General features: G+C 44.1%; 1 protein-coding gene across 3 annotated transcripts in view; it reads right to left on the reverse strand.

The window, feature by feature from the left end:
• Positions 1-3163: 3163 nt before the first annotated feature.
• Positions 3164-12180, reverse strand: part of LOC139563447 (sorting nexin-9-like) — a 38749-nt gene continuing 29732 nt past the window's right edge. The window contains exons 18-19 of one of the 3 annotated variants that reach the window (XM_071382126.1): positions 11867-11879; positions 3164-7690 (exon numbers count right to left, since the gene is read on the reverse strand). In XM_071382126.1, the coding sequence (XP_071238227.1) occupies positions 7643-7690; positions 11867-11879 (61 nt within the window). In that variant the 3' untranslated portion in view covers positions 3164-7642. Of the gene's footprint in view, positions 7691-11866; positions 11880-11941; positions 11955-12180 lie in introns of all 3 variants that reach the window. The other 2 variants (XM_071382125.1, XM_071382124.1) reach the window with 2 other exon arrangements.

A 12180-nucleotide genomic window follows, 5' to 3' on the forward strand; every position in this document is an offset into this window, starting at 1 on the left:
TAGGCACTGAGATTTTTGCCCATTCTTTAAGGCAAAACTGCTCCAGCTCCTTCAAGTTGGATGGTTTCCACTGGTGTACAGCAATCTTTAAGTCATACCACAGATTCTCAATTGGATTGAGGTCTGGGCTTTGACTAGGCCATTCCAATACATTTTTAATGTTTCCCCTTAAACCACTCAAGTGTTGCTTTAGCAGTATGCTTAGGGTCATTGTCCTGCTGGAAGGTGAACCTCCGTCCCAAATCTCTGGAAGACTGAAACATGTTTCCCTCAAGAATTTCCCTGTGTTTAGCGCCATCCATCATTCCTTCAATTCTGACCAGTTTCCCAGTCCCTGCCGATGAAAAACATGCCCACAGCATGATGCTGCCACCACCATGCTTCACTGTGGGGATGGTATTCTCGGGGTGATGAGAGGTGTTGGGTTTGCGCCAGACATAGCGTTATCCTTGATGACCAAAAAGCTCAACTTTAATCCCATCTGACCAGAGTACCTACTTCCATATGTTTACGGAGTCTCCCACATGCCTATTGGAGAACACCAAATGTGTTTGCTTATTTTTTTCTTTAAGCAATGGCTTTTTTCTGGCCACTCTTCCGTAAAGCCCAGCTCTGTGGATTGTACGGCTTAAAATGGTCCTATGGACAGATTCTCCAATCTCCACCGTGGAGCTTTGCAGCTCCTTCAGGATTATCTTTGGTCTCTTTGTTGCCTCTCTGATTAATGCCCTCCTTGCCTGGTCCATGTGTTTTGGTGGGAGGCCCTCTCTTGGTAGGTTTGTTGTGGTGCCATATTCTTTCAATTTTTTAAAATAATGGGTTTAATAGTGCTCCGTGGGATGTTCAAAGTTTCAGATATTTTTTTATAACCAAACCCTGATCTGTATTTCTCCACAACTTTGTCCCTGACCTGTTTGGAGAGCTCCTTGGTCTTCATGGTGCATCTTGCTTGGTGGTGTTGCAGACTCTGGGGCCTTTCAGAACAGCTGTATATATACTGAGATCATGTGACATTTAGATTGCATACAGGTGGACTTTATTTAACTAATTATGTGACTTCTGAAGGTAATTGGTTGCACCAGATCTTATTTAGGGGCCTCATAGTGTTGGGGTTTGTTCCTTGTTCATCATTTGCTTATTGGTGAAATTAGCATTCAGACAATATCTTTAAGTAAATCAATCATTAATTTATGAATGCAATTGCAGACAGAAGTTTACAAAGGGAACATAGCACGCATGTTTTCTAGTAAGTTCCGCAAAATAGTAGAGAGTCCAAGTTATTTTATACTGCCTACGTCATTACCTTCTACTCATGAGACCAAGCCCATGCATACACAGCTATACAAAGAATAGTTTCAGTGTTATCTAAAGGCTCAGCAGTAAATGTCCACTCCCCAAGTTGCTTTATAGTGGTATGTCTGACTAGTCTCTTATCTCTTTCACTCCCCTGCAGGGTTCAGTGTCTATGAATCTCTTTTAGCCTTGAGGCACTTTCTCACAGACACCCTGTTTTGATAGTGCAATAACTCACACATCTCTCAGACCGTTTGTTTTATAAGAGGCAGAGACTATAAAAGAATAGTGGAACAATTTTTAACCTTATAATGAATATATATTGTTAATCTGTAGTCTAGGATCCTATAAATGTAGTGGGGGAGGGGTCTTATAACCCCTCCCCTTCTATTAAAACAACATAAGCATAATCAATTATTATAATATATCAAATATTTGGTGCAGCCCCTATCATGACCCCAAGGTGACCCCCATCAATAGCAAAAGGGGTGAATACATATGCACGCACCACTTTTCCATTTTTATTTTTTTTCATTTCACTTCACCAATTTGGACTATTTTGTGTATGTCCATTATATGAAATTCAAATAAAAATAAATTTTAATTACAGGTTGTAATGCAACAAAATAGGAAAAACACCAAGGGGGATGAAATTCTTTTGCAAGGCACAAAAAGCAACTTTCTAGACAATGTTTTGGTTAGTGGAGGGTTTGACATGTAGCTAGGCAAGTCAGTTAAGAACAAATTCTTATTTACAGTGACGCCCTACCCCGGTCAAACCCTCCACTAACCCGGACGACACTGCCCTATGTGCGCAACCCTATGGGACTCCCAATTCACGTCCGGTTGTGATACAGCCCGGGATCGAACTAGGGTCTGTAGTGATGCCTCTAGCACTGAAATGCCTTAGACCACTGCGCCACCCGGGAGCTCCAACAAACTGGCTCGAAATCAACTAGTTTCAATGTTAGCTAGCTAGCTAACATTAGGCTATAACTAGCAATGCAAATGGTTCTGAGATACTGTACTAATAATATTACTACACAGATCATAAACTTAACGTTAGCTAGCGAGCAAGCCAGCTGACGTAAGCTAGCTAGCTAGCTAGCTAATAGTACGCTTTAACTTGCAATGAAAATTACTTTCTTACATAATTAGAAATGTATAATATCTGAAAATGTAGTTAGCTAGACTCTCTTACCCGTATACATGGATGGACGCCTCTCCCTCTCTCACGGTTGCCTTGGTTGCCCTTAGTTTGAAGATGTAATCCGCAGACACGAGTAAACAAAAGCCTTCTGTGTGTTCTCTTTTCGACTCCTTCCACATATTTGCAATCAAATGCCAGAGTATTCTGCTACTCCTTTAGCTATCATACTGTGCTTCCACCGGGCATTACACTGACTTCAAAACTTGGTCAACTTCTTCCGTGACAACTTCAGAAGACTCTACAATGTCTGGTTCAATTCAAATGTTTTTACCTAAAAAAAGGGATTTCCTCATTGTCTGATTAATTTACAGAGTCCGAGAGAGAGTCAGCATGGCATGATCGTTCTCCAGAAAGAGGAGAGCATTAGCAACACTTTGGAAGTTATTTGTGATATCGTTCAAAAAAATCTGTGTTAGAAAGGATTAGCTACACATACTGAGCAGCTCATGTTGGAGACAGAAGCCTGCTACATGGCAGACCAATCAGAACTCATCTCTCAGCATGTCCCGCCCATCCATTATCTCAGCCAATCATGGTCTGTTTCCATGGCTAAACCAACTAGGTGTGTAATTTATTAAGGCACATGAAAGATCACATGTTAGAGACAGAAGCGTGCTACATGTGCCTCTCGGCATGTCCAGCCCAAACCAACTAGGCTCGTAATTTAAAACATTTTATTTTGTATTTACAGATGGCATACAAGTTTTTATTAAGGCACATGAAAGGTGACATGTTTCAGAAGGCATTTCTATCAAAAAATCTATGTTTATGCTCAAATGCCTCTCCTGTGAAGTAGTGACGTGTGACATACACCTAGTGTCCTGAAACGAGTCACAAATATAGATAACATGTTCCCTTCATCAATGTTTATTTCATATTTGGTCCTAATTCAAAAGCACAGCCTCACTCTCCAAGCACAGAGAGAGACATCTGAGGTCATCTGCCTTTGGCCTTAAGAGCAGGAACCTGAACTTCATCAAAGAAATCGGAAATACAGACATTGACATCCTACAAGAAATATGGTATAGAGGAGATGAATCCACTAGTTGCCCCCTACTGTAGGTTACAGAGAAATGGTAGTCCCATCCACCAAACTACCAGGTGTGAAACAGGGAAGGGACACAGGGGGTATGCTAATTTGGTATAGAGCAGACCTAACTCACTCTTTTAAATTCATCAAAAGAGGAACATTTTACATTTGGCTAGATATTCAAAAGGAAATGATCTCAACAGAGATAAATGTCCTCCTGTGTGCTACCTGTATCCCCCCACTAGAATCCCCATACTTTAATTGAGACAGCTTCTCCATCCTGGAGGGGGAAATCAATAATTTCCAGGCCCAGGGACATGTACTAGTCTGTGGCGACCTAAATGCCAGAACTGGACAACCTGACACCCTCAGCACACAGGGGGACAAACACCTACCTGGAGGTGACAGCATTCCCCCTACGCACAACTACGACAACATAACCAAATATAACTGGTCACAACACCTGCAGCTCTGTTGCATGCTGGGTATGTACATAGTCAATGGTAGGCTTCGAGGGGACTCCTATGGTAGGTACACCTATAGCTCATCTCTTGGCAGTAGTACTGTAGACTACTTTATCACTGACCTCAACCCAGAGTCTCTCGGAGCGTTCACAGTCAGCCCACTGACACCCCTATCAGATCACAGCAAAATCAGTCTACTTAAACAGAGCAATACTCAATCATGAGGCAGTGAAGCCAAAGGAACTGAGTAACATTAAGAAATGCTATAGGAAAGTAGTGTTGAAACCTAGCAAAAAAACTATTAGGAAACAACAAATGCAATCCCTTCCTGGACAAAACGTTCCACTGTAATATGAAAAAGCAGAAACAGCACATCAGAAATCAGCTCAATGTAATTGAAAAATCCATAGATTCTAACCACTTCTGGGGATATTGGAAAATACTAAACAAACAACAGCAAAGAGTTATCTTTGAGAGACAGAGAGACAGACAGAGAAACCGAGACAGGCAGAGACACACACAGAGAGAGAGACAGACAGACAGACAGAGAAACCGAGACAGACAGAGACACACAGAGAGAGAGAGAGAGAGAGAGAGAGAGACACACAGAGAGAGAGAGAGAGAGAGACAGACAGACAGAGAAACCGAGACAGACAGAGACACACAGAGAGAGAGAGACAGACAGACAGACAGACAGAGAAACCGAGACAGACAGAGACACAGACAGAGAGAGAGACAGACAGACAGACAGACAGACAGACAGACAGAGAAACCGAGACAGACAGAGACACACAGAGAGAGAGAGAGAGAGAGACAGAGAGAGAGACAGAGACATAGAGAGAGAGACAGAGGCAGTGAGAGGTAGAGAGACAGCGAGGGAGAGAAAGAGAGAGATGGAGAGATAGAGAGAGACCGTACGACAGACCACATTCACCCTGCACACCCGATTTGACAAACAAACAAACCAAAACAAAGGCAAAGTCTTTCAAAAAAGATTTTGGACTCAATTTTGCATGATGGTCTGCTATACCAATTTATGGATAGTTGTGTAGGGGAAACACATACGGCATAAAATCCATGTACACAAACAAGTGTGCGGTTAAAATTGTGAGAAAGAAAAACACATTTCTTCCCACAGGGCCGTGGGGTGAGACAGGGATGCAGCTTAAGCCCCACCCTCTTCAACATATATATTAACGAATTGGCGAGGTCACTAGAACAGTCTGCAGCACCCGGCCTCACCCTACTAGAATCTGAAGTCAAATGTCTACTGTTTGCTGATGATCTGGTGCTTCTGTCACCAATCAAGGACGGCCTACAGCAGCACCTAGATCTTCTGCACAGATTCTGTCAGATCTGGGCCCTGATAGTCATTCTCAGTAAGACAAAAATAAATGTGTTTCAAAAAAGGTCCAGCTGCCAGGACCACAAATACAAATTCCATCTAGACACCGTTGCCCTAGAGCACACAGAAAACTATACATACCTTGGCCTGAACATCAGCGCCACAGGTAACTTCCACAAAGCTGTGAACGATCTGAGAGACAAGGCAAGGGCCTTCTATGCCATCAAAAGTAACATAAAATTTGACATACCAATTAGGATCTGGCTAAAAATACTTGAATCAATTATAGAACCCATTGCCCTATACGGTTGTGAGGTCTGGGGTCTGCTCACCAAGAATTCACAAATTGGGACAAACACCAAATTGAGACTGCTTGCAGAATTCTGCAAAAATATCCTCAGTGTACAACGTAGAACACCAAATAATGCATGCAGAGCAGAATTAGGCCGGTACCCGCTAATTATCAAAATCCAGAAAAGAGACGTTAAATTCTACAAAGGAAGCGATTCCCAAACCTTCCACAACAAAGCCATCACCTACAGAGAGATGAACCTGGAGAAGAGTCCCCTAAGCAAGCTGGTCCTAGGGCTCTGTTCACAAACACAAACACACCCCACAGAGCCCCAGGACAACAGCACAATTAGACTCAACCAAATCATGAGAAAACAAAAAGATAATTACTTGACACATTGGAAAGAATTAACAAAAAAAATTTGCAAAATAAAATGCTATTAGCCCTAAACAGAGAGTACACAGTGGCAGAATACCTGACCACTGTGACTGACCCAAACTTAAGGAAAGCTTTGACTATGTACAGACTCAGTGAGCATAGCCTTGCTATTGAGAAAGGCCGCCGTAGGCAGACCTGGCTCTCAAGAGAAGACAGACTATGTGCACACTGCCCACAAAATGAGGTGGAAACTGAGCTGCACTTGTAAAGAACAAACACCATTGTAAATACAACCCATATTTATGTTTATTTATTTTCCCTTTTGTACTTTAACTATTTGCACATTGTTAAAACACTGTATATAGACATAATAAGACATTTGAAATGTCTCTATTCTTTTGGAACTTCTGTGAGTGTAATGTTTCCTGTTCATTTGTATTGTTTATTTAACTTTTGTTTATTATCTCCTTTACTTGCTTTGTTAAAATTAAGGTATGTTTCCCATGACAACAAAGCGTCTTGAATTGAATTGAAATTGAATTGAGAGAGAGAATTCAGATAGATGGATGAGCAATCTTTAGTGTTGCATGGGGAGTGTGTGAGTTGTTCTATACATGAGGGCATACAGAGTGGTCAAATTTCTTTGTGAGTATGTGTGGAGGGAGGAAGGGAAAACACTGCCAGCAGTGTGTTTGCTTGAGGGGGAGGAGAATGGGGTGGCAGAGTATGTGAATCACATGATCTTTCTGTCTCGGTCTTTCTCCGTCTCCACTCTCTTCGTCTCTCTCTCTCGGTCTCTCCTCTCTTCCTCTCTCTCTCTCTTTGTCTCCTCTATTCTCTCTCTCACTCTCTCTTTGTCTCCTCTATTCTCTCTCTCTCACACTCTCTCTTTCTCTTTGTCTCCCCTATTCTCTCTCTCTCTCTCTCTCTCTCTGTCTCCTCTATTCTCTCTCTCTCTTTGTCTCCCCTATTCTCTCTCTCACTCTCGCTTTGTCTCCTCTATTCTCTCTCTCTCTCCTCTCTCTCTCCTCTCTCCCCTCTCTCTCTCATTCTCTCTCCTCTCTCCCCTCTCTCTCCTCTCTCTCTCTCTCTCTCTCTCTCTCTCTCTCTCTCTCTCCTCTCCCCTCTCCTCTCTCTCTCCTCTCTCTAAATCACATTATCCAGAATAAGAATAATAAAACAAAGCGAAAACATCCAACCAAAGTAAACATTAAATATAAACATTTCATATATCTATATTATAAATAAAATAGATATTGCATAATTAGAGGGTTATGAAACAACATTTAACATATTGTTCTGCACTGTAATATTAAAATATAACATCATTGTGTTTAACTCCTTGTGTAGTTAAAAAGGCACAGGGTGACACTGTCTTCCAACTACATCATCCAGACACCAGTCCAGTTAAAGGCACAGGGTGACATAGTCTTCCAACTACATCATCCAGACACCAGTCCAGTTAAAGGCACAGGGTGACATAGTCTTCCAACTACATCATCCAGACACCAGTCCAGTTAAAGGCACAGGGTGACATAGTCTTCCAACTACATCATCCAGACACCAGTCCATCCTGTTTAACATTGTTGGTCCACGAAGCAGAAGGGAGAAGAACAAGGTGTGTTTCCCTTTAAAGGTTGGTAAACTGGCCCAGGGTTTTCTTCAGCTTCTCAGCAATCTGACCAATGAGAAGAAAACTACATTAACCATCATGCAACAGGAGACAACAACTACATTAACCAGAGCATGCATCTACAGTATTACTCTTTAGACTTGTGTGATATAGAGCATATGGATGTCTTTCAAAACTATGATGTCTTTCAAAACTATGATGTCTTTCAAAACTATGATGTCTTTCAAAACTATGATGTCTTTCAAAACTATGATGTCTTTCAAACCATATTGTCTAATCTAAACATATGATTCTTTCAAAACATCATGAAACACAATAACCGTTTCATAGAAGTCTCTCTCTCTCTTACCCCCCTTACCGTTTCATAGAACTCGCTCTCTCTCGCCCCCTTTACCGTTTCATAGGACTCTCTCTCTCTTACCCCCCTTACTGTTTCATAGAACTCTCTCTCTCTCTTACCCCCTTACCGTTTTATAGAACTCTCTATCTCTTACCCCCCTTACCGTTTCATAGAACTCGCTCTCTCTCGCCCCCTTTACCGTTTCATAGGACTCTCTCTCTCTTACCCCCCTTACCGTTTCATAGGACTCTCTCTCTCTTACCCCCCTTACCGTTTCATAGAACTCTCTCTCTCTCTTACCCCCCTTACTGTTTCATAGAACTCTCTCTCTCTCTTACCCCCCTTACCGTTTCATAGAACTCTCTCTCTCTCTTACCCCCCTTACCGTTTCATAGAACTCTCTCTCTCTCACCCCCCCCTTACCGTTTTATAGAACTCTCTATCTCTTACCCCCCTTACCGTTTCATAGAACCCTCTATCTCTTACCCCCCTTACCGTTTCATAGAACTCTCTCTCTCTCTTACCCCCCCTTACCGTTTCATAGAACTCTCTCTATCTCTTACCCCCCTTACCGTTTTATAGAACTCTCTCTATCTCTCACCCCCCCTTACCGTTTCATAGAACCCCCTCTCTCTCTCTTTCCCCCTTGCCGTTTCATAGAACTCTCTCTATCTCTCACCCCCCTTACCGTTTCATAGAACCCCCTCTCTCTCTCTTTCCCCCTTACCGTTTCATAGAACTCTCTCTCTCTCTCTTACCCCCCTTACCGTTTCATAGAACTCTCTCTCACCCCCCTTACCGTTTCATAGAACTCTCTCTATCTCTCACCCCCCTTACCGTTTCATAGAACTCTCTCTCTCTCTCTTACCCCCCTTACCGTTTCATAGAACTCTCTCTCTCTCTCTTACCCCCTTACCGTTTCATAGAACTCTCTCTCTCTCTCTTACCCCCCTTACCGTTTCATAGAACTCTCTCTCACCCCCCTTACCGTTTCATAGAACTCTCTCTATCTCTCACCCCCCTTACCGTTTCATAGAACTCTCTCTCTCTCTCTTACCCCCTTACCGTTTCATAGAACTCTCTCTCTCTCTTACCCCCCTTACCGTTTCATAGAACTCTCTCTCTCTCTTACCCCCCTTACCGTTTCATAGAACCCTCTCTCTCTCACCCCCCTTACCGTTTCATAGAACCCTCTATCTCTCTCTTACCCCCCTTACCGTTTCATAGAACCCTCTCTCTCTCTTACCCCCCTTACCGTTTCATAGAACCCTCTCTCTCTCTTACCCCCCTTACCGTTTCATAGAACCCTCTATCTCTCTCTTACCCCCCTTACCGTTTCATAGAACCCTCTCTCTCCCTTACCCCCCTTACCGTTTCATAGAACTCTCTCTCTCTCTTACCCCCCTTACCGTTTCATAGAACCCTCTCTCTCTCTTACCCCCCTTACCGTTTCATAGAACCCTCTCTCTCTCTTACCCCCTTACCGTTTCATAGAACCCTCTCTCTCTCTTACCCCCCTTACCGTTTCATAGAACCCTCTATCTCTCTCTTACCCCCCTTACCGTTTCATAGAACTCTCTCTCTCTCTTACCCCCCTTACCGTTTCATAGAACCCTCTCTCTCTCTTACCCCCTTACCGTTTCATAGAACTCTCTCTCTCTCTTACCCCCCTTACCGTTTCATAGAACCCTCTCTCTCTCTCTTACCCCCCTTACCGTTTCATAGAACCCTCTCTCTCTCTTACCCCCCTTACCGTTTCATAGAACCCTCTCTCTCTCTTACCCCCCTTACCGTTTCATAGAACCCTCTATCTCTCTCTTACCCCCCTTACAGTTTCATAGAACTCTCTCTCTCTCTTACCCCCCTTACCGTTTCATAGAACCCTCTCTCTCTCTTACCCCCCTTACCGTTTCATAGAACTCTCTCTCTCTCTTACCCCCCTACCGTTTCATAGAACCCTCTATCTCTCTCTTACCCCCCTTACCGTTTCATAGAACCCTCTCTCTCTCTTACCCCCCTTACCGTTTCATAGAACCCTCTCTCTCTCTTACCCCCCTTACCGTTTCATAGAACCCTCTCTCTCTCTTACCCCCCTTACCGTTTCATAGAACCCTCTATCTCTCTCTTACCCCCCTTACCGTTTCATAGAACCCTCTCTCTCTCTTACCCCCCTTACCGTTTCATAGAACCCTCTATCTCTCTCTTACCCCCCTTACCGTTTCATAGAACCCTCTCTCTCTCTTACCCCCCTTACCGTTTCATAGAACCCTCTCTCTCTCTTACCCCCCTTACCGTTTCATAGAACCCTCTCTCTCTCACCCCCCTTACCGTTTCATAGAACCCTCTATCTCTCTCTTACCCCCCTTACCGTTTCATAGAACCCTCTCTCTCTCTTACCCCCCTTACCGTTCCATAGAACCCTCTCTCTCTCTTACCCCCCTTACCGTTCCATAGAACCCTCTCTCTCTTACCCCCCTTACCGTTTCATAGAACCCTCTCTCTCTCTTACCCCCCTTACCGTTTCATAGAACCCTCTCTCTCTCTTACCCCCCTTACCGTTTCATAAAACCCTCTCTCTCTCTTACCCCCCTTACCGTTTCATAGAACCCTCTCTCTCTCTTACCCCCCTTACCGTTTCATAGAACCCTCTCTCTCTCTTACCCCCCTTACCGTTTCATAGAACCCTCTATCTCTCTCTTACCCCCCTTACCGTTTCATAGAACCCTCTCTCTCTCTTACCCCCCTTACCGTTTCATAGAACCCTCTCTCTCTCTTACCCCCCTTACCGTTTCATAGAACCCTCTCTCTCTCTTACCCCCCTTACCGTTTCATAGAACCCTCTCTCTCTCTTACCCCCCTTACCGTTTCATAGAACCCTCTCTCTCTCTTACCCCCCTTACCGTTTCATAGAACCCTCTCTCTCTCTCTACCCCCCTTACCGTTTCATAGAACCCTCTCTCTCTCTTACCCCCCTTACCGTTTCATAGAACCCTCTCTCTCTCTTACCCCCCTTACCGTTTCATAGAACCCTCTATCTCTCTCTTACCCCCCTTACCGTTTCATAGAACTCTCTCTCTCTTACCCCCCTTACCGTTTCATAGAACTCGCTCTCTCTCGCCCCCTTTACCGTTTCATAGAACTCTCTCTCTCTTACCCCCTCTTACCGTTTCATAGAACTCTCTCTCTCTCTCAAACCCCCCCTTACCGCTTCATAGAACTCTCTCTCTCTTACCCCCCTTACCGTTTCATAGAACTCTCTCTCTCTTACCCCCCTTACCGTTTCATAGAACCCTCTCTCTCTCGCCCCCTTTACCGTTTCATAGAACTCTCTCTACCCCTACCGTTTCATAGAACTCTCTCTCTCTTACCCCCCTTACCGTTTCATAGAACTCTCTCTCATCTCTTACCCCCCTTACCGTTTCATAGAACTCTCTCTCTCTCTCACCCCCCTTACCGTTTCATAGAACTCTCTCATCTCTCACCCCCCTTACCGTTTCATAGACATAGAACTCTCTCTCTCTCTCTACCCCCCTTACCGTTTCATAGAACCTCTCTCTCTCTCTTACCCCCCTTACCGTTTCATAGCCCCTACCCTTACCGTTTCATAGAACTCTCTCTATCTCTCTACCCCCCTTACCGTTTCATAGAACTCTCTCTCTCTCTTCACCCCCCTTACCGTTTCATAGAACTCTCTCTCTCTCCCTACCTTTCTACTTCTCCCCCTTACCGTTTCATAGAACTCTCTCTATCTCTCTTACCCCCCTTACCGTTTCATAGAACTCTCTCTCTCTCTCTTACCCCCCTTACCGTTTCATAGAACCCTCTCTCTCTTACCCCCCTTACCGTTTCATAGAACTCTCTCTCTCTCTTACCCCCCTTACCGTTTCATAGAACCTCTCTCTCTCTCTTACCCCCCTTACCGTTTCATAGAACCCTCTCTCTCTTACCCCCCTTACCGTTTCATAGAACCTCTCTCTCTCTCTACCCCCCTTACCGTTTCATAGAACTCTCTCTCTCTCTTACCCCCCTTACCGTTTCATAGAACCCTCTCTCTCTCTTACCCCCTTACCGTTTCATAGAACCCTCTCTCTCTCTTACCCCCCTTACCGTTTCATAGAACCCTCTCTCTCTCTTACCCCCCTTACCGTTTCATAGAACCCTCTCTCTCTCTTACCCCCCTTACCGTTTCATAGAA

Source organism: Salvelinus alpinus, chromosome 34 (assembly GCF_045679555.1).
Source record: "Salvelinus alpinus chromosome 34, SLU_Salpinus.1, whole genome shotgun sequence".
NCBI classification, from domain to species: domain Eukaryota; kingdom Metazoa; phylum Chordata; class Actinopteri; order Salmoniformes; family Salmonidae; genus Salvelinus; species Salvelinus alpinus.